Below are 22,289 nucleotides of genomic sequence, written 5' to 3'. Positions count from 1 at the left end.
TGGTCTTTTGTTGGTTTAACCAAACTTTTGATAGTTTAAATAAATCAAAAAACACATTTTTAATGTTTATAGGTGGAGTGGCAGAATGGAAGAAAACCTAATTGATTTTGTGCCTCTGTTTCATTAAACATGATTTTTTTGGCCAAATGCAGGCTGCTGTGTAGCTTAATGTACAGCCTGAAGCCTTTCTTTTCATGTTCCACCTCATAAGTAATCTTTTTGTGTCCTTGAAAGGATTAAAACACCGTATTGAGGAATACGACAGGAAACCAAGGGTTGGAGGAACTGGAAACTTTGGCTGCAGCATGCGTCTGATAAGTGGATGAACTGATTAAGTCATTGACAAATTTGATGTTGTAAGAACGGTTAATTGAACACATGTTCCTGCTTCCTTCCCAAAGTGTTGTAACAGACTTGGATCTAGTACTGAGTGTCTCATAGACCTTCACCGGTTCAAAAATAATAATGTTAGAGTATTGTTTTTGTATTTACCTATACATTACCTTTTTTTTTCCTAGGACATCTAAGTATGTTACTTAATAAATAATTAAATCATCATATTGTAATTTCCTTGCAGCCTTTATGCGCCACTGACTAACAGGGACACTTGCTGTGATAGCTAGAGCTAAAGCTGTTGAGTGCCAGTGCATTATCTTGGTTGAGCAATTTTTCAAAGCTTCAGTTTTTCATTCAATTTTTATTTCTTTGGGTAGCCATTATTATACGGGGAGGAGCATTTCGTAATTCCAATTACTAGAGGTGTAGAATTGAGTCAAGTGACTTGGAGCGAGTTAACTTGAGTCAGAATTCATGAGACTTGGGACTTGACTTGAAAAAAGCTGAAATGACTTAGACTTGACTTAGACTTGAATCTCACCAAAGACAATAGAGAGCCGAAGTGGTGTTGTCACTTTGTAGGCACTAGCGTATGCAAATGAACTTCTGGTTCCTAACACAAAATTCCCATTCATTTTTCCAATTGAGTTTCAGAAAAATCTGCATTCAACACAGGCTTAGGCCATCTTTACATTTTGTTGTGGAAGTTACCCTCTTTCAAGCACAAACTTACCGACAGCAAGGAAAAGCTAACAAAATGATAACTTTTAGAAGAACGGGACTACAGCACAGGCGCACGTGACGTCTACTCCACTAGCTAACGCATCCTTGCTGTCCCAAGCACGATCACCTAGCTAGCTAAGCAGCAACTTTGTACATTCTAGCACAATTGGGTGGTGTTTATTTTAGTAGTTAGCTAGCCAGTTATCTCTAAACGGAGTCATAAAGTGCTAAAGTTGCTTAATATATGTATCAAAAGTACAAGAGAATTTGGTAGCTACGCTTTCAAGTGAGTTCAGGCGGCAGGAGTAGAGCGCTGGTGGGGGAGGACGTATCAAGGTAGCATCTGATGTTGTAGTCCCATTTTTATTAAAGTTAGCTTTCTGCTTGCTGGGAGTACAAAAGTGCATCAATATTGATAATAGGCATACCTAGTAAAAGAACTCACCTTTGCGCACAAAACTTATAACTTTTTATAAGTCTGAGTTAAACACAGACCTTATTTTGACGATTTTATGAAATCCCTATGGGAAAGATTAATGGGAATTTTCCCAATTTTGCAGTGAGGGCTGCACCAGCAACAATTGAGCGGGTTTTCAGCCATGGTGGACTAATTCTACGACCACATCGTGCACAGATGAGTGACAGGGTTCTGTCCAACTTGATATTTTGCAAGCGCAATCCTCTGTAGTACAAGTACAATACTCCATTGATTCATGAAGACATCTAGCAACAAGGCTGATGTTCTTCTACTTATGTTCAAAGTAAGGCTCAGTAGTAGGAATGTGCATTTTCTGCTTTGTACCAAAAAGAAAATCCATATTCATATTTTATCCTTGGATTTTATCCCATTATTCACCAATATACACTCACCTAAAGGATTATTAGGAACACCATACTAATACTGTGTTTGACCCCCTTTCGCCTTCAGAACTGCCTTAATTCTACGTGGCATTGATTCAACAAGGTGCTGAAAGCATTCTTTAGAAATGTTGGCCCATATTGATAGGATAGCATCTTGCAGTTGATGGAGATTTGTGGGATGCACATCCAGGGCACGAAGCTCCCGTTCCACCACATCCCAAAGATGCTCTATTGGGTTGAGATCTGGTGACTGTGGGGGCCAGTTTAGTACAGTGAACTCATTGTCATGTTCAAGAAACCAATTTGAAATGATTCGACCTTTGTGACATGGTGCATTATCCTGCTGGAAGTAGCCATCAGAGGATGGGTACATGGTGGTCATAAAGGGATGGACATGGTCAGAAACAATGCTCAGGTAGGCCGTGGCATTTAAACGATGCCCAATTGGCACTAAGGGGCCTAAAGTGTGCCAAGAAAACATCCCCCACACCATTACACCACCACCACCAGCCTGCACAGTGGTAACAAGGCATGATGGATCCATGTTCTCATTCTGTTTACGCCAAATTCTGACTCTACCATCTGAATGTCTCAACAGAAATCGAGACTCATCAGACCAGGCAACATTTTTCCAGTCTTCAACTGTCCAATTTTGGTGAGCTTGTGCAAATTGTAGCCTCTTTTTCCTATTTGTAGTGGAGATGAGTGGTACCCGGTGGGGTCTTCTGCTGTTATAGCCCATCCGCCTCAAGGTTGTACGTGTTGTGGATTCACAAATGCTTTGCTGCATACCTCGGTTGTAACGAGTGCTTATTTCAGTCAAAGTTGCTCTTCTATCAGCTTGAATCAGTCGGCCCATTCTCCTCTGACCTCTAGCATCAACAAGGCATTTTCGCCCACAGGACTGCCGCATACTGGATGTTTTTCCCTTTTCACACCATTCTTTGTAAACCCTAGAAATGGTTGTGCGTGAAAATCCCAGTAACTGAGCAGATTGTGAAATACTCAGAGCGGCCCGTCTGGCACCAACAACCATGCCACGCTCAAAATTGCTTAAATCACCTTTCTTTCCCATTCAGACATTCAGTTTGGAGTTCAGGAGATTGTCTTGACCAGGACCACACCCCTAAATGCATTGAAGCAACTGCCATGTGATTGGTTGGTTAGATAATTGCATTAATGAGAAATTGAACAGGTGTTCCTAATAATCCTTTAGGTGAGTGTATATAGGGAGCCTACTGTATTTTTTTTAAAAAATACTATCGCACATTATTTTGGTGATATATGGACAATAAAAATGTTTTTGATAATCTGCTGTGTTAGGTATTGTATTACTTAAAGTATAAAGAAGATCATAAGTGGTAATTAATTATAAAAGCGACTTGAAGACTCGAATCTCAAAATTGAAGAATTGAGACTTGACTTTCATGTAGCAAAATTACTTGTGACTTACTTGAGACCTTCTTATTACTGACTTGGGACTTACATGGACTTGCAAAATAATTACTTGTTGACACCTCTGCCAATTACTGATAAATGCTGTGGGGCTGTGCTGTGATAAATGAGGGCTTTTTGTGCTTTGTTTGTTATGCCCGCTCCACTGAATATTTCATATAGCCCTAGTAATCTGAAATACTGCAGTCTATAACCGTTTGGGTTTACTCTAGTTCTTCCTGTTGTGATGTTGGCAGGGTATCAACACCACAAGAATGCCCTTATGAGTGACACCGAACATCTGTGATATAAACATTGCTTTCCTTCTGTTTCTGTACAATGGTGGATGTGGTCAAACGAAATAGATTTGCTAGTCGGAATCTATAGTTTGAATGAAATTAACTTTCATTTTGAGAGACATTTACGCCCTTTTGTTCAATTTTTAACAAGTTTCATGTGTATAATGCTATGCATGTATTCTGCTCAAATGCTGCGGGCTCTGGGTGGCTAATTATGTAGACTCCTAGTGGAAGCACATTGCAGGTCAGATTTTATGGAGAACTCCCCTCCCCCACACGTCTAATTACTGCTGCAGGCTGGGTTGAGCTTGTTTGGAAAATAAAATAGACATTGCATAATACTAAGGACATGTATTTTACATTCCACATGGTCTTCTGTTCTGTCTTTTTTAGTTACATAGTAGGAATGTGTCGTGGCCCCACGTTTATAGCCTCAGAAAACAATCACTTTCCAATGCCAGAATACATGCTTTAGTATGACTCAAATAAGTCAACTAGAAGAGAAACTATGCTTATTATGATGAGGTAAAGAGTTTTGCAAAGAGTGGGTTAAAATAACATGCAAAGACATTTAAACAAATGTTACGTGAATTAATTTTACGAATGTACTTTTATATGAAACATAAAATGTGATGGATATGACAACTTTCAGCTGTGCTTCTGTTGATGCGTGGATGTTTATATGCTGTCAGGTAATGTCTAAGCTTTTATTTTATGTTCTCATAAAGGCAAATGTATCTGAATGGGCTGGCTGAACACTTTTTGCTTCTGTGCTTCCTGTATTTTATATATAGGGCATTTGAGTGATACTAAATAACTCCCACCATGTATTTTGTACAGCTGGAAAGATTTGAGTTTTTGTTTTAGGTTCATATCAGGGGGGGCAACTACTGTGTTTGTAGTTATTAGGGTGGTTGCTGTTACCATCATTTTTAGATGTAGTAGGCTAATAATAATCTTTGTTGTCATTTCGTTTACTTCGTATCAAAAGTGCTCAGTATTGCCAGCTGATAAAGTGATAAATCATAATGCTGCCAGCAAAACTCAAAGGAAATCTAGAAATCCACATGGAAACCTGCTCCTAACCCCTCTTTTACAGGGTGACATCTCTGTTCTTCAGTGCAGTTAACACTGGCAACTGGAAGCAACAGCTTTACTCATTTAATCAGAGTTGTCCGCCAACAGAGTATCTTGGAGCTTTTAAAATGGTCGGGTAGAAGCTATGTACTAGGATGGTTTTTCATACTTCTATATTAATTTACCTATATTTATGTAGTTTGTGAATATTTCAGGATTCATCCGAGTCTTTGCACTTCTTTAAAAAAAAAAAAAAAAAAATAATAAATACAAAAATAAAATACAATTATCCCTGATTTTTGCTTCAATTTCCCCTGCTGTACTCATGTAGGGCTAGGGTTGGTCAAGTTACAGATATACACCCATTCTGTTAAGGATGAATCTGATGATGTGACAAATAAACAATGCAATTTTTCCCCTACCATTATATGAGCCGCCCCACTTGAACCACAGAAAAAATAAACCAGCTCCGCCTCCTGCTCTTGTTCACGACTATCCTGCTCTCCTTCGCAACGAACCCCCCCATTCGACAACCCGCCCCTGCACAATTTGGTAACTGACTGCCCTACCTATGCAAATTTCCAGGCTGCAATGTCCATTCGTCGTACACAACATTTATGAAATCTGTGGTTCAATATTTTATTATAGTCTGTTTTGATGGTGATAAACAGTCCAGTGCTGGTTTGATTTGGAAGCCAGATTAACAGCACTAACTGTTTGTGCTGAACCATAATCTTACTATTTGTTTTCTTCCCAAGATGTTAGGCAGATGAAACACATATTATTTGTATAAATCAAATACATTTAAATTGTCCAGTTTATTGTTGACAGATATAGTTGCTAATAATTTTGAACTACCCTAATGACAGTGCAATTAAATCAAAACAAAACGTGCTATACTGCTGCTTGTGCATGTGACAGTGTGGTAATGTTGAAAGTCATGATATTCGCTTTCTCTATAAAATTAGCTATTAAGTATACTAATAATCCTGTCTTTTACCAAACACTCCTGCCTTGTATTGTGGGAGGTACATCAGTAGGTCTAGGTTGCATGGCAATGAATGAGCATATGCCTCATGTAGAATTTCAGCTCCCACTTCATGAAATATTAATTTTACTCCTTTTAAGGAACCACACTTCATCTCATCCACACAACAATTTAGAATGGTTTCAGCTGCTTATTAATCTTTTTGTAATATCGCAAGAAAATTATCCATTAAAAACGATCTATTTTTATGTCCTAGTTCTTTTACAGTTACAAAATCTGAAAAAATATCTAGCAATGTTATATTACTGTAATATAGGCCTACCTAATTTCTTTTGGTATCGTATTATTGTTTCAAGATTTCCCTTTGGTCTTATAAATAATTATAAAATAATATGTTACTGATGTTGACTTGAGCTGGTAACTTAAGTTATATGGCAACACAAAAAAATAAAGACAATTGTATGTTAGGCCAATCTTTAATATATTTCATATACTGTCTGTTAAAATGTATTTACGTTTTTTTTTAGTCAACATGTAAATAAGGGGTACTTAAATGTATGCGTTACAATTTTAAATGAAGTTTCTATTTTGTTAGTCTTTCAATGTAGGAACCTTAGTTTCCTACGTATATTTTAGGAGCATATTCTAACCCTAGCCTTCCCTGTAAAACAACACGAGGTGCCCTTGGAGAAATTTCCCTCTTGGTGTCAGCTGGTATCAAAACAAGATTTATAATCGAGTTTAAAAATACAGCCCACTGCAATATGGAGGTACACAGCAGTAATTCTTAGGGTTGAAGCAAGCTGTCCTTTTATATCTATTTATATATATAGTCAAAGTTGCTGCCTCCTCTTTTAAATTGCTAGTTTCCTGCTTCTATTGATCAGATTCAGAACTTAAACTTTATACCTGCTGCTGTTGTTTATTTTTTGAAATACTTTTTTCACTTGATACTTAAAATCCAATGACATTTGTTGATAGCAAGGCAAAGACTTTTTATAGTTTTGAAATTGGATGGTTATATAAATGAAATCCTTTTGTGTAGCTTATTTTATATATAATATATAATATCAAATTGTAGTTATCATACACTTATACCAGGCACTCTGTTCTAAGCATGATGAAGTAAAATGTATATTTTCTAGTAATGTGGATTGTTAACTGTGTTGTTCACACTACATTTCAAATTAATCTTTGGTGCAAGTTTGGTACTGACCTATCTTTCTTTAAGCCCTGCGGCATGTTTTCAGGAAAGTGAAACACATGTATTAACTCATTTGCAGGGACTCTGATGCGTTCAATCAAGCCTTAAATAGCAATCCAGCCCCTGAGGGGGAGTGGGATGTTATAACATAAGTTACTAATGGTGCTAGCAGCACGTTTTCATACAATGACACGTGACATTTCAAGGACTTATGCAGAAACTAATGGCAAGATGGAACCAGGCCATTATATAATTTATCAGCTCAAGACAATGTTATTGTATTAGTGTTTAAACTCTACACTTACTTTGTTGGTGTTAATAAGGTGAATGATATAATACAACCAAGGTCTTACAGGAATTAATGATGTCATTGCCTGGCCCTTGGGAACCACCCTCTTTGTCACTCAAAGCTGTGGGACAAAAGGTGCCCAATTTAAAGCATTCACAAGGGATCTGATGCATATATAAAAGTATCACATAATATGTATATAATAATAACATGTATATATACATAATGAACTCAATGTTTCATGTTGCGGCAGCTACTCAATACGTAATTATATGTATTCATTTTGTTTGCACTCTCTGATGCTTTATTTTCTTCAAAATGTATGTACTGTATGTATTCATAAAATAATCACAATTAATATATATATATATATATATATATATATATATATATATATATATATATATATATATAATAATCAAAGAAAAGTACTCAGTATATCTGTGTTGTAATATATAGCCAAGCATTAATAGTTGAGCTTTCAGATTGTCTTTTCAAAATGGTAGAATGCTATAGCCACATTTCTGATGCGTTTTAGAACTGCATGTTCTATCAGTCTTAATGTAAAATACAATTTACTTCCAGCATTCTCATTCATCTTCGCATTTCTTTGCAATATCTGTAAATTAGTCCTCTCGAGTGGGGGTTTTAGGTTTTTCATATTTTGAAGAAGTTGTTGGAGTAGAGCTTCGTCTTCTTTACTAATAATTCTAAAAGCTGAGCAGTTACATGTGTGAAAATTGGTTATTTTCCAAATCAGGTTTGAGGTCTAACTGATTTGGAAAAGACCATGAAGCAGAATTAATCAGTGGAAACAGGGTATTATTGTAAATTGTTACCATTACATTAAAGGGACATTAAGAGCTTATATTTTAGGTTAATCTTGGTCTACCTGCTTTTAGCCAAACCAAAATAAACTAAAGAGAAGGCAAATCATTCAAGTCAAGTTTCATAATGTTCTCCTCCTTTGCTTGAATGTGACCTGTTGATACCAATTTTTTTTATTTATTTAAAAAAATAAAATGCAATTTCTGTATTTGGCACGGGTCTGTTTAACACATGGAGACCCCTTTTATTTTGTTTTTTTAAACAAATGCTACTTGAAAAATAAAATGTATCTTGTCTATGCAATGTAAGATGTCTGTTGAGTACAGCTTTTGAAGCCAGTAAAATGTATATATATACACTGAAAACAACTGTGCTGTAACATGAAGCGTGTGGCAATAAAGAACAGGGTCATGAGCAAGTTAATAGTTTTCTTTGTTTTGATGCAATGTTGCATGTTAATTATTTTTCCAGATTCGTGGAGATTAAACAGGCTACACTCCAAATTAAAGTGATACTGTAGCTAGTACTTTTTCTCTATACTTAAGGCTTACTGAGGCATCACAGCCTTCTCGGTCTAATATTGCAACAATTTTTGCAACACCTTATCCAAAATAAACACTCCAGTTTCAGATTCCCACTCATAGATCTGATGTCTATGGCAACACTGACCATGTATAACACAAAATGGATCAATTACCTTAACCCCTCTTGGCCACTACAATTTGGTGCATATGTGTAATAGGGCAAGACTATTCTGATATAAACAGGAAAATAGAATGTCAACTTAAATTTAGAATTGAAATAAGGACCTTAACATTTTTTCTCTTAACTGTATTATATACTTTGTGTTCCTTTGTTATGATTTCATACAGAGAATAATCAATAATAAGAATCAATAATGATTAACTATTTGGGAATCCAGAGTTTCTTTCTGATAACTATATTAAAGTATTTTTTTCTGTTAAGCCTGAAATAAAACACTTCCAATTAGATATATGGCACAAAATTTATCCCATCAGAGGGCTGTACATTTTTTAAAATAGAACATGAGTGTAGAAAACGTGTAGTGATTGTCAGGCACTGGGGCTAGAGGCAAATATCCTAAATAGATGTCGGAGCAGTTAATGTAATTTCTGGCATATAATGAACACTTTTTTTGGTTGTTAATTTAAACTGCACTAATTTGCTAATGATATTCAATTCAAGATAATAACATGGTCCCCTTTTTTGAATTAATGACAATTAGGATCAATGCATGCTTTGAATTGAATTACCTTCAGAAAAAGAGCGAACTGTCTGGTAACACTTGTTTTCTGCACAGCTTTTTTTCTGCATGATGCATCTGTGTAATGGGAAAAGAGCCATACCCGTTCTTAGACACAAGTGCTATACACTTCTTGTTAGCATTCATTCATCCAGAACAGGTAACAAGCCAGAAAATGGGGGAGGAGGGGTGTGAGAGTGTGTGTCTCGCAGGCTCCCAATGCCTCAGGCACTCACTAATGAAGGACAGTGTTTCTGGAAACAGTCCATAAATATTATATTGCTAATATAATTCAGGAGCACAGTTAAATCAGCAGAGCTTTTCATTTTGGTTCAGACTATTTAGAATGAACTTGAAATGGACTGGATCTAATGTGGAATCTAAAGGATGATACACGGAGTCTACTTTCAAGGAGGAAAGTGGGACATATGAAAGTATTTGTAGTTAAGATTTTGTTTAATATATAAATATAAATATATATATATAAAATGTTAAACCTAAACAAATCTATAATAAAGCAGAGTAACTGACATTATTGCTTGGAAAAAGCTACATTTTAAGAGAGAAAATATTTACTATATTTAAATTGTTATATAATGTCTAAGTAGTAATTCACTGTGAGCAGCCAATTCATTAAATGCTTCCACCTGGGTTGCACACTCTTTGCAAGGTTTCTTCTCCTGCCAGACATGCTAGATCCAGCCTCTAGCCACCCTGCATCCATCTCCTTGTGTCACTCCGCCACAGGCCAATAACGAGGATCTCCGACAGCGCAGGTCGTGAAAACAAGAAGGAAGCAGCCAACCAAATCAGAGAGGAGGGCCCAGGGCTGTGTCTGAGAGAACAGCAGAGAGAAACAGAGACCACCTGCGAAACCTTCCTTAATTAACTATCGACAGAGAATTAATCAACACAATTACTCCTCCATAAAGCTTGAAGGAGATGGTTTGTGCCTAGAGTTCAGTGACCAGTCCTGCTTTCTGTGAGGATAAATAAAGATGGTTTCACCGCTGCCGCCCTAATATGGCATGCATGATACATTTGTATGTTTCCAAATCCCTCAAAATTGATTTTAAAGATGTAAAAAAACATAAAATAGCAACAGAAAGTGACAGGTTCTGAAAACAAACAAGCAAACTGATATATAAGGGAGATTACTTTTATGCTACAGTAGCAAAAAGACCTATAGCATGTTTAAAATTATAATATTGAAATGGGACATGTTGCAAGCATATTCAGATATTATAGGAAATGCATGTAATATATATAGCCATTAATAAGGGCATGGTTTATTGGGATCACCTGGATCTATCTTGGTACTTGTTCTTTTCCTTCTTACAAATAGAACATTTCTAGATTAATATTTTCCAAAAATAAACCAATAAGCGGCTGCCTTAGATATTTGTTTTCTGCTTAAACTGAGATTCTGCAGTCTCTGATGGGAACACTGAGCTTTAATCTCCCCAGATTCAAGTAAAAACGAAAGATAAACACATTAAAATGAAGGGTGTTAATTAAGAGGTCAAACTGGCCAAACTTTACAATACACAAAGCAATTGTGCAATGGACGTATGTACATGACAAGTAAAGCACTGCCGAGTTGCGTGTCATTAGTAAATGTGCATTAACAAGATGGTCCCAAAACATTAAGTCATGTATTAGGGTATGCGTTACTTGATGCAATTGACCCAGAATTACTGTGTCAATGCATATCTGAGTTATGGGGTGTGAGCTAGTAGGGCAGATGTGCATTAGTGAAGACACACTAGGAAGGAGTATCTTATGGAATGAAATCCACAAAATGTATTCTATTATTAATAAAAGCAATTAAAAAAAATATATATTTACTATGTCTAGAAATGCTGCATTGTAGTAAAGATTGTCACGATTTCTGCTGTAATATGGTCTTCTACTACTACTGTATAACTGCTTTTTGACTTATTTATTTGTATAACTTTGTTTTAATCATTTGTTCTTTCAGTTTTTCTTTTGATGTATTGATATGCAGCATATTTAACCGATTGTAGAGATCGAGTTTGCTTGTTAAGTCTACAGCTGTTAGCTTTCTTCCCCAGTGTGTTTTCTGTTCACATGGTCCCAGGGTGATAGTGACCTCTGAACCCTGTGTAATGCATAGGAAAGGAGTAGCTTGGAATGATTTAATGGCTGTGTTACGGGAGAATAGTTTAATGTATTTTTTCCAAATTCAGCTGCATTTGTGGTATAAATTGTTTGGCAGCCTAATACTGATTTGTGATATGCTACATGTGATGGGCCTTACAATATTAGATTGAATATTAAATAGCAGTTGTTATTATGCAAGATCTGTAATCAAGCAGAATAAAATAAATGCATGCTGCTCTGTTGCAAACCCTTAACAAAAGATGAGAAACAATGGTGTGGGTATTCTGTCCCTATTTAAATCACTCTGCAGATGCACAAGAAGAATGCAAACTATATGTACATAGAAAGACAAAAAGTAATGTAATTTTCTATATAAATCTCTTCCCACTGGCAGCCCCACAGAGGTAGCGATTTTAATCCGATTTATTTATTACCATGTAAATCTATTGAATGCTGACAGTCAAGAACAAAAGGATGAAACATTAATGTATTATTTCTGCCTCTCAAGTGTGGCGAACAAAACAGAATGCAGGTGTTATTCAAATCTGTTGATTCCCTCCCCAGTAGAAACTCAATGGTCATTTTAATGTTCTCTTGATAAACTGCAGGTATCTAAATAATACAATGAGCCCCTTTTCTCTGCTGTGTTTCCACATATGTGACCTAGCCATTGTCAAACAAACACCATATGTGATCAGTACTGGTTTATAAATTATTATTTAATTAACCATTTATTTGGAATATTCTTAACCATTAATATTCAGTAAATTTGTACTCATGTATTGAAGAAGCTTATAACATTAATTGTATTCTGAAAGCAATATTTGGAATCCATATCAAGTCAATTTTACAATTGCACTAACTTGCTTTAAAAAATAAATAAATATGAATAATATCAATGCCATTCCACTTCACATTACAGATTCTCTGCAGATTGATATCAATATTGTAGCTTTATCAAGCTGTCTGAGCGAGCAGTTTTGTTTTTTTGTGCCTTTCTTTGATGTGGCACATCCATTAGGAGAAGAAAAGACTCTGGTATAAACGGATTAAAAAAGCAATATAAAGCTCATGAATGTCGATGTTGAACTTTTAGCACGGAAACACTTTGATCTGAAGGAGGCTGTTGGCCAATGCAGGGTCCATCAGAATCAATATGCCATTTGGTGGATGTCATGTCTGGTCTGATTTGCACTAGTGATCTTTAGATTTCCTTGCCATTGATCTGATTGAACAATTCCCCTTTATTTGCAGGATTACGGACTGGGTGAGTACGATGCAGAAGGAGCTTGTCACATTAGCCGAAACTGCAAGTGGGGTAAACAAGCTGGCTCAGGTGAGTTAAAACACTTTAACCATGCACAACCTTTTGAACCAATTGAACCTGTCAGGAACACAGCTATAAGGATCAAGGTCCATGTTCAGAATTACTATATATACCGATCAGCCATAACATTATGACCACTGACAGGTGAAGTGAATAACACTGATAATCTCGTTATCATGGCACCTGTCAGTGGGTGGGATATGTTAGGCAGCAAGTGAACATTTTGCCCTCAAAGTTGATGTGTTAGAAGCAAGAAAAATGGGCAAGCGTAAGGATCTGAACGACTTTGACAAGGGCCAAATTGTGATGGCTGGACGACTGGGTCAGAGCATCTCCAAAACTGCAGCTCTTGTGGGGTGTTCTCGGTTTGCAGTGGTCAGTACCTATCAAAAGTGGTCTAAGGAAGGAAAAGCGGTGAACCAGCTACAGGGTCATGGGCGGCCAAGGCTCATTGATGCACGTGGGGAGCGAAGGCTGGCCCGTGTGGTCCGGTCCAACAGACGAGCTACTGTAGCTCAAATTGCTGAAAAAGTGAATGCTGGTTCTGATAGAAAGGTGTCAGAACACATAGTGCCCATGCTGACCCCTGTCCACTTCCGAAAGCGCCTACAATGGGCACGTGAGCATTTTAATCTGAGCAATGAGCAATGGAAGAAAGTGGCCTGGTCTGATGAATCACGAGTTCAAGGTGTTGACTTGGCCTCCAAATTCCCCAGATCTCAATCCAATCGAGCATCTGTGGGATGTGCTGGACAAACAAGTCCGATCCATGGAGGCCCCACCTCACAACTTACAGGACTTAAAGGATCTGCTGCTAACGTCTTGGTGCCAGATACCACAGCACACCTTCAGAGGTCTAGTGGAGTCCATGCCTCGACGGGTCAGGGCTGTTTTGGCGGCAAAAGGGGGACCTACACAATATTAGGCAGGTGGTCATAATGTTATGGCTGATCAGTGAATATGATACAAGGGTGTTTCTAGATTAATACCATAGTATTTACTTTGTTGCTTAATGGCTTGAAAGTTTAAATGGCAGCGATGGTTTCCTTTAGCATAAAAAGATTAATTATTTTATTTTTGTAATATATCAAGAAAAACTCTGTAGTGTTAAATGTTGTCATAAGGAAACCCTTTGGCTATTAGATAATTGGTTGCTTAGCATTTTATGTGTGTTCTTCTTTTTGCATAACATATTTATCTTACATCAGTGCAAGGTACTCCAGTCGCTGACTCTAGAAGAAATGTTGCATAAATAAGTCACACAGAAACCTACATACCCAGAAACTGTATACTAATAATAATAATCACCATCATCATAACATATATTTAAACATAATTTCTCTATATATAATTACTGTAAAGTTTCAGAGAATGCATATCATATTACAGTTCAATTTTATGACAGGTCTGATATACTCTTGGCAACATTTTTGTCATGTTTAAATTACTTCCAATGTCAAGCAATTCAAAATCAGCCTGCACAATCTGCGTCTCATTCACATACAAGGCTTTGGTAACAGTCTGCTGTTGAACTGAGCACCTACAATGCCTAATCTGCAAATGGATCGTGTGTGGTGGAAATCAGTCTTTTGTTGGCGTTGATGATACAGTTCTGATTCAGTGGAGGTGTCAGTGACGAGAAGTGTTTGGAAACATTCGTTGCCTGTCTTACCCCTCTTAGACACCCTGCGTACTTAATAGCTTAATGACACTGAAAAGATAATTGACTTCAAAATACTGTACACATAATTTATATAATTTAAAAATCATCTCAGCTGAAACTGTACCACTGAAGTAGCAATGTAATGTGAGATAATGATGTTTCTGGGTCAGATTAATGTACGATACCCCAACCCTCACCCCCACATGACAAATACATGTTACATTAGTGAAACAAAACTAAAGAAAGTCGAAAGTATTTTATATATGTAACTTTTCAAATTAAATGTATAAAACAATATGAACAATTAATTTGTTACACACTTAAGGGATTAGATCCAAACTTTGACCCTCCTGCTAATTACAAATGACTAAAATAGTACTCATTCATCTGAGGATTCTCGGTTCTCCCCCAGGCAACTTAACGCACTGGTTTTGTAATTTGTGATTAGACTGTTCGTCTTAATCGTGCCATTTCAACAGCAGATTTGCGTCCTGTGATCCAGAAAATCTGTATGATATTGATGAACACATTTCTCAGTTTTCAAATTTGCAAATTGAATGATCAAACAGGGGATTCTACATTTCCGTAGGATATCATTGCTGGCCTTTAGTTGTCCTTGTTAAAGACACACTTAGTCACAGACATTCTGTTTTATGCCTTCTTGGACATAAACTTATCTGTGGCTGTCATCACTGAGACACTGCACTAAATATAACCAGGAAACGAGTTGACAACTGCACTGTGGTTTTCAGAAGTACATTTTGACAGTGTGCTGTGCATCACAGGGTCGGTACTATAAAAATAGTAACACATGCTAAGCTCTGTTGTATATGAATTTTAGAACAAAAAAACAACAACACGCTTTAACACTGCACTACCCATTACAAGTAGGGATACAAATTGTGTGAGCATAAATGGAATAGCAGTAGTGTGGTACATTTGTATTTTTTAAAGTCTGGAATCAAATAATTTACACAATTCACCTCTGCAAACCTTTTTCTTTATTCTTATCGGGATAATTGTTTGGGTATTCATCCAGATCCCAGAATAAGGTTGAGATGTTAATCTTGGATGAGGTTTCCTATCACAGTGGGGTTTTCTCTGTCCAGTGAGTAGAGGAGCAATTACAAGAGAACACTTTTGTAAAAAGAAATCTGGCCTTGTGTGTCCATGCCAGTATTTACTATTTAAATCATGTTAAATCTTCCAAGACCAGGAGGTCCAAATCCCTGCGCTACTACAGGCAAAATATGTTATGGGACTATGGGGTTCCAGACATCCAGATTGAATAATCTTCCCTGAATAATAATGTGTAGCCTATAATCTATTGCACTTTGTAATTATCCAAATACATTTGTAAGTTACTTTTGATAAGCAAGCAAATAAATTAAACGGGCACTTTTTTTTTCCACTGTTCATTTCCTGTAATTAATAATAATGACCTAATGTCCTAGCACAGTGTCATGGTTTTATGTTGACCATTTTAATACCACTGTGCCTGTTTAGAGAATGCATTTTATTTTGTATGACAGAATATCAAACTAAAAATCCAATTTAAATAAATATATAAGCTATTATTGATCTGCTGTCTTCACACATTTAAATGTATATCTGAGACTGAAATGGAAAGTCAAGTTTCTGTATTGAATTTCCTGTTTTTAATAAGATGCATAAAGTCATGCCAGAGGGGGTGTACCTCAATCTCAGTGATTAATGCAATACCATGGAAATAGTTGATCTTGAATATTTATTGTATCAAAAGATGATACACAGGACAGTTTACCATTCATTAAATTAACAACTTTGAATTACTTTGACTGTGTTTCCCACTATACATGTAATACCTCTGCCTACTGGTATAGAAGCTTTAGAATTTGTATCTGTAAATCCACCCCTAACATATGTTATGCTCAGATGAATAATGCAATTTTTCTTTTGCACCAATACCAGATCATGTGTGTATGTAAACATATGATACTTAACATGAGTATCACCACCTTTGAAAGAATACATGTTACAGTGAACCCTTGGTTTAATGGACTGATGAGGAGAGAGTTGTCTATAGAGTCTGATTGTCTGTTAATGGCCAAAAGACGTATTTTGAGCACTAAATCACACTCTAACACATGCAAAATACTTAGTGATAGCTCAGTAATGATAATCATAAGAGTGTAATGCTTTACATAAAAGGGAATCAACACAGTAATAATAATAATAATAATAGTGTAATAATACCTGTGCATTTATAATTCAATTCAAGTCTTTATTATCCTCAGAGGGGAAATTAGGTTTGCAGTCAGGAGTTAAAACATTCAGTGACCTTGACAACAACAACAAACAACATCCAACATCCGATACATAGAGAGCATCAAAATACAATCTTCGAGGCAAAGAAATCCTGTATGGCAATGTATTACTACAGTAATACATTACAGTACTAATAATGTAATACAGTATTGTACTGTCACACTTTCATAAAATGCACACCCATTGCCAACATAATTTCTGACAACATTCATAAAGTTTACACCTAGATAAACAATTAGTACAAAATACTGTAAATGTATTGTACAACTAATTTTCCACTTTACCCATGAAGGGAAAGAAGAGAATATTGCCCTGACTGATTTACCCATTACCAGGCGTAGTCCGTTGTCTGGGGCAAAGTCTGACAGATTTTGTTTGTTCAGAGATCCTTTGAATGGAGGTCCCTTACACAAAGGGTTTACTGTAATTCTGAAACCATGCACATATATACATAGACTTTTGTGCTGCTGTTCTTTTCCTCGTTCCTTGTTTGAACACGATCAGTTGTCCAGGTCTGTGCAATCGCAGTCCCTTTCTGCCACAGATTCGGCATGAGTGAGTCTTGGCAAGTTGACAACCTGGGATTTTCACAGGGATCTGTGGATGATAGCCTACATATGCTGATTTGGACTCTATATCCAGAACACAGCAGACCAGTTAGACAGAGGCGGTCATTTCAGTTCCTCTGTAGATCACCAGCTGTGACCTTCCTGCGGCACAAATCGCTTTTTTCACCTTTACGGACAGACTGCAATATTATGTAACTGTATGCAGACACACTACCTGTGCTGCATGGTACAACCCTTATACACCCCATACCCTGATAAGTTGACAATCTATATTCACCAGGATGACAAGAAATTACTGTGTCAAGACAAGCATCTCTGTTGACCATTTCTGTTGATGACAGACGATGTGACATGAGAGGTTTGCATATTGCTGATCTTCTCCTGAGTGATCAAATGTGATGCTTTTCATAGAAACTTGCACGTGTTCTGTAAGTCTTGAAGCCTATTGTCATGGTTAGATTTCCACACCCCTTGTAGAACAAAGATTCTTGTTCGCGTTCAGGAGTGTCCTGACAACACCTCTGGGATTTCCTGCTAGACTCTACCAACAATCCCTAGCTAAATAAATTACCTGTACAATGATATGTCTTTTATTTAACAAAGTTGAAAACGTATTCGAGTGAATATGCCCAATCGCATGGAATATTGCAGTTAATTAAGCATAGTTCTATTTTTATCCTGGTTTCTGGCGCCTTTTAGTTTTCACCAATTAATTTTGAGGTGCGATGATATCCTGTTTAAAATTCTTTGTGAACCGTAAGATAGTGGTTTGAAAAGGTCCTTGGCAACCAAAATATGTACTGCAAATAAACACCCTTTTAATGTTGTTTAGATTATGGCAAGGAATACATTTTAACAGGAGCACTATTTTATTTATCTATCTGTCTATATGCTTACATCATGTATTACCTATGCATCTTACAAGCATTAATTATCAGGACACCTTGTTTTCCATTCTTACATTTTACCAGTCTTTTGTCTGCATGTTTTTTATATATATCAACTGGTCTGTTTTTAAATGAATCTGCTTTTTTTTTTTTCAGATCTTTATGGACAAAAAAAAGTTCTACACTGTGGAAGCAAATAATGCTGGTCAGCTGGTGGAAAGTGCAGCCAGAAATATAGAAAAACTTCTATTGAACAGATCAACGGCTTTGGAGGTGAGTACACATTTAATTTCTGGTACAATGTGGCCTGAGTTATGTGCATTGATTTACATATGGTTGCTTTCATATTTGTTCATTCTGTAGATAAAGTGGCTAAACTTAACTTATTTCTTAACTTATTCATTCTATTGGATTTTTTACAATTTTCTCTAGACTGAATCAGGGTTCAACAAACTCTGAAAAGATGTAATAAATACATAAGTATAGTTAATTAACAAAATCCTGAATAGGATTAAGATGGATAACGGCCAACTGCACCACAAGAGTCACAAGTTTTTATACGTACATGGTCAGCATGCATATATAGTTTTAGTACAACAAAGTAATCATTTTATGCCATATATATTCGATTTTACAGATTAAGATCAATGCATAGATAAACACAACTTAACAAAGTTTGTCAGTAGACACAACGAATCCTTGCATTTATAATATGTGGGTTATATTGTTACATTTGATTATAAATTGCCCTAAGCTATGAAGCCTTCAGAAGCATGTCAGCTTTTTAGATGAGTTGTTTGATCTTTTAAAGTATACTTGTCATTTATTTTAATACAGCATAATACAGATTTATATTCATGATTAGAACTGTGGTTATAAAGCATTGTGTGAATAACAATGAAGACTGACTCCAGGAATATATAGCAATTACTAACCTTTGCTACAATATTAGTTTCACAGTTTCTAAGGGAATACAGTTGATCCCCATGGAACAGGCAGATTCTACTTTGAAGTACATTTTGTTCATTAAAAACATTTTGTACATTAAGTTTAATGTATACAATACATTGTAATTCCTAGATTGTTATGAGGGTATTATCATGATCAAACCATTTTAATATTATCTCTATACAATGACTCCTTAACTCATCACTGAGGAACATGTTTTGAGATGTGCCTCATTTCGCTTGTTAGATCGATTGGTGAAAATTATTTTATCAAATACTGCTTCCAAATGACATTACATAAGCATGTTACTTGAAGGTTCTAGAAAGCCACATTATCTAACACTGTATCTAATGTTCCAGTTACTAATAACGTTAAAAAAACACATCAATTGCAGAATCAGCATAATTGTTGCTTGCTATGGGAGGATATTTTAACAATTAGCAAGTAATTGATGTGCTGATTCCCTATTTATTCCTTTAACCAGTTTCATTAGAATTACTTGGTCAATAGCATGAGGTTTCAAACTGAAATGGAGGATAGTTTGAGTGGGTGTATTTCACCAGTGACAATTCACAGAGGTCTGCTTATTTTCATACGCGTTGGCATAGGGCAGAATATTTATTGCCTTTGACTTCTGCCAGCTGCAGGTAGGATATATTGTTGTGATCGTTGAAGTTGATTTTGGTAAAGATAAAGACTCTTATTTACATAAACCTACGAACTAAGAAAACTGCCCTGAGCAATCAGACCCCATTGAAACCAATTAAGAATGAGTCGTCTTTCCTTTATTTTCCCCCCTGCAGTCTAAAGTTTGAAAAATATTTACTGCTAAAATGTATTCATGCTTGTTAACGAATGTTCTGGAGAATGATGTGACCTAAAATGACATGAACACCTGCTGCACATGTAACAACCTCAGAATTCAATGAGACTGCAAAGTGTAATTTTGAGCATCTTGCAGGATACCCTTTTATTCCATAATTGTATTCAAGAACCTTAAAAGGAGTGCTCTCCACTTCTTGATTTATTTTGAAGAGTTTGGAAAATAGTTTTTGCCTTTCTAATGCTGCAGTAATTGTTTAAGTTTGGGTTAGGTCAGATGCAGAGAGCAAATATCCAGAGCAAGGTCATTGTTTTCAAGTATACATTATTTGTAACTACTAGCATGACGTATCTGCAGGAATGGACAATACCAGAATTACACAAGCTACCATTTGCATCTGTTTCACAATAACAAGTCAACAAGTCAGCTAACTCCACTTATACTGTTGTTAAAATCAACATCGCAGACCATCCACATACACGGTACACTGCTGCTTAATGAAAGAATAATAGCTGTGATACGTAATAGCTTTAATATGCTGCATTTTAAACTGATCTCTTGCCTTCTGGGTAAAGTGCAGAGAAGCAAAGTATAATTGAGTGCGCCTTGTGGGCCGTAAGTTAAGGCATAGCAGATGCCATTTGGTTATTTGTGAAAAACTCCAGATAGCTCCTGGGCCTTTAAGGCACTTGGCACAGTTCTCAGGAACCACACTGCCCATAACTGCTGAAGAGACTATATGCAGACACTGGTTTCCATCAAGGAGAATGTGGTGTAGTCAGTGCTCTCTTGTTAATCTGCAACACAATTGTAATACATTTTTAAAATCTCGTGAGTATTCTCAATAACACCCAAAGAAAATATTGTAGCATCTCTTATCATAAACGGATGGTGGTAGTTGTCCTATATAATTACATATTTATTCATAATGACATTGTTGAATCAGTGTGCTAATCTGCCTTTAACAATCGGCTGCATCCTCGGAGAGTCACACAAGAATTGTTCTGGCTTTTCTTTGCCTTGTGATATTGAAGCTGAACCTAGAGAATAAAACACAAGTGCCATTGTAAAGATAATGTATCTGGGTTGAGCAGCAAACAACGGATTTGCAAATACAATGCTTATGGCTCTTGCATTTTCCAGGCCTCCTGTCTGAATATTACTAACTACATTACCGCTGAATTATGCAGCTAGGATCTAAAGGACAGAGAAAAGAAAAAAGGCAGGTTTAAATACCCAGCTGGCAGCATTGCATTTTCCAGGTCCACAACTCACAACAGACAATAGCCAGGGAAAAAAATAAAAGATCCCCTGTGGCATAAGGTTAAATCTGAAGCAGTTGTTTTGTGGCCCTAATAAAGTTGCATAATATAAATATGTATCCATGCATTAACATTCCGAGCTGAACCACCTTAATCATCTGTGCCGGGGAAAAACAGAAAAAAAAAATTTAGACGCAAAATGCATGCTTAATTTCCAAGTGACATCTGTTGGAACAGGTGGGAGAGAACATCCACAAGCTCCCCTCTGAACAGCCCATGCCAGGGGTGTAACTGAGTACCAGCCAGCAGTGCTCTTGGCAAGGAAGTGTCTCTTGATAGTTTACATTTGCAGAGGGTATCTACATCCTGTCAATGAAGAACAGTTTCATTGCCTAGCTACATGCAGTCGAGCCTCCACATCTCCAAGCTGGAGGGTTGTGTCTAGGAACAAACACATGAGAGATAACCAACTGCGTGCCAGAGTATTGATTAGCATTTTTGGAGATGGGTGATTATTTACTTTTGGCATAATAAAGTTGCTCTTTGAAGTTACACTGCTGCCTCACCATTCTTGGGACCCGGGTTCGATTCCTCCCTTGGGTGTCTGCCTGTGTGCTTTTTGCATATTCTGTCCATTGCTGTGTGGATCTTTCTCCAGGTGTTCTGGTTTCCGGCTGGAATTTGCACTTTTTGTCATGTCTTAAGTTCAGTGAAGCACTTTTAATGATGCTGCAAGTCCAATCAAATGCTAACGGTTAATAAATATAACTGGTGATTTTTGTTTTTAATGTCGTTCTTTTCAAATCTGGCAATGTAGTGGAAAAATAGGACTGTTTCTAGTTTAAGGTAGTGTGTACATTTGACCTTCATCTAATCAGTCTGGGATTGCAGCATCTGGTGGAAACCTATACAGACTGAGCCATGTCTTATGTTTACATAAAAGAGAGAGATCAATTTTTGGATGGAGTAATATGAAGAAGAGTACAAAGAGTCTTTTATTCCAAGCAGTTTCAACATTCTCTTTGTGATAAAAAGCTTTGATATTGTAGATAAAGCATTGAGTATGAGTCATTTGG

General features: G+C 36.6%; 1 protein-coding gene across 5 annotated transcripts in view; it reads left to right on the top strand.

The window, feature by feature from the left end:
- LOC136750280 (voltage-dependent calcium channel subunit alpha-2/delta-1) overlaps window positions 1-22,289 on the top strand; it is a 189,315-nt gene that overhangs the window by 15,947 nt on the left and 151,079 nt on the right. For all 5 annotated transcript variants that reach the window (XM_066705221.1, XM_066705220.1, XM_066705219.1 and 2 more), the window contains exons 2-3: window positions 12,682-12,763; window positions 18,337-18,453. In XM_066705221.1, the coding sequence (XP_066561318.1) occupies window positions 12,682-12,763; window positions 18,337-18,453 (199 nt within the window). The remainder of the gene's footprint in view (window positions 1-12,681; window positions 12,764-18,336; window positions 18,454-22,289) is intronic.

The sequence above is a fragment of the Amia ocellicauda genome, chromosome 5, assembly GCF_036373705.1.
Source record: "Amia ocellicauda isolate fAmiCal2 chromosome 5, fAmiCal2.hap1, whole genome shotgun sequence".
In the NCBI taxonomy this organism is placed as follows: Eukaryota; Metazoa; Chordata; class Actinopteri; order Amiiformes; family Amiidae; genus Amia; species Amia ocellicauda.
Note: the sequence above shows the minus strand (reverse complement) of the source record. Positions and strands in the feature narration are given on the sequence as shown.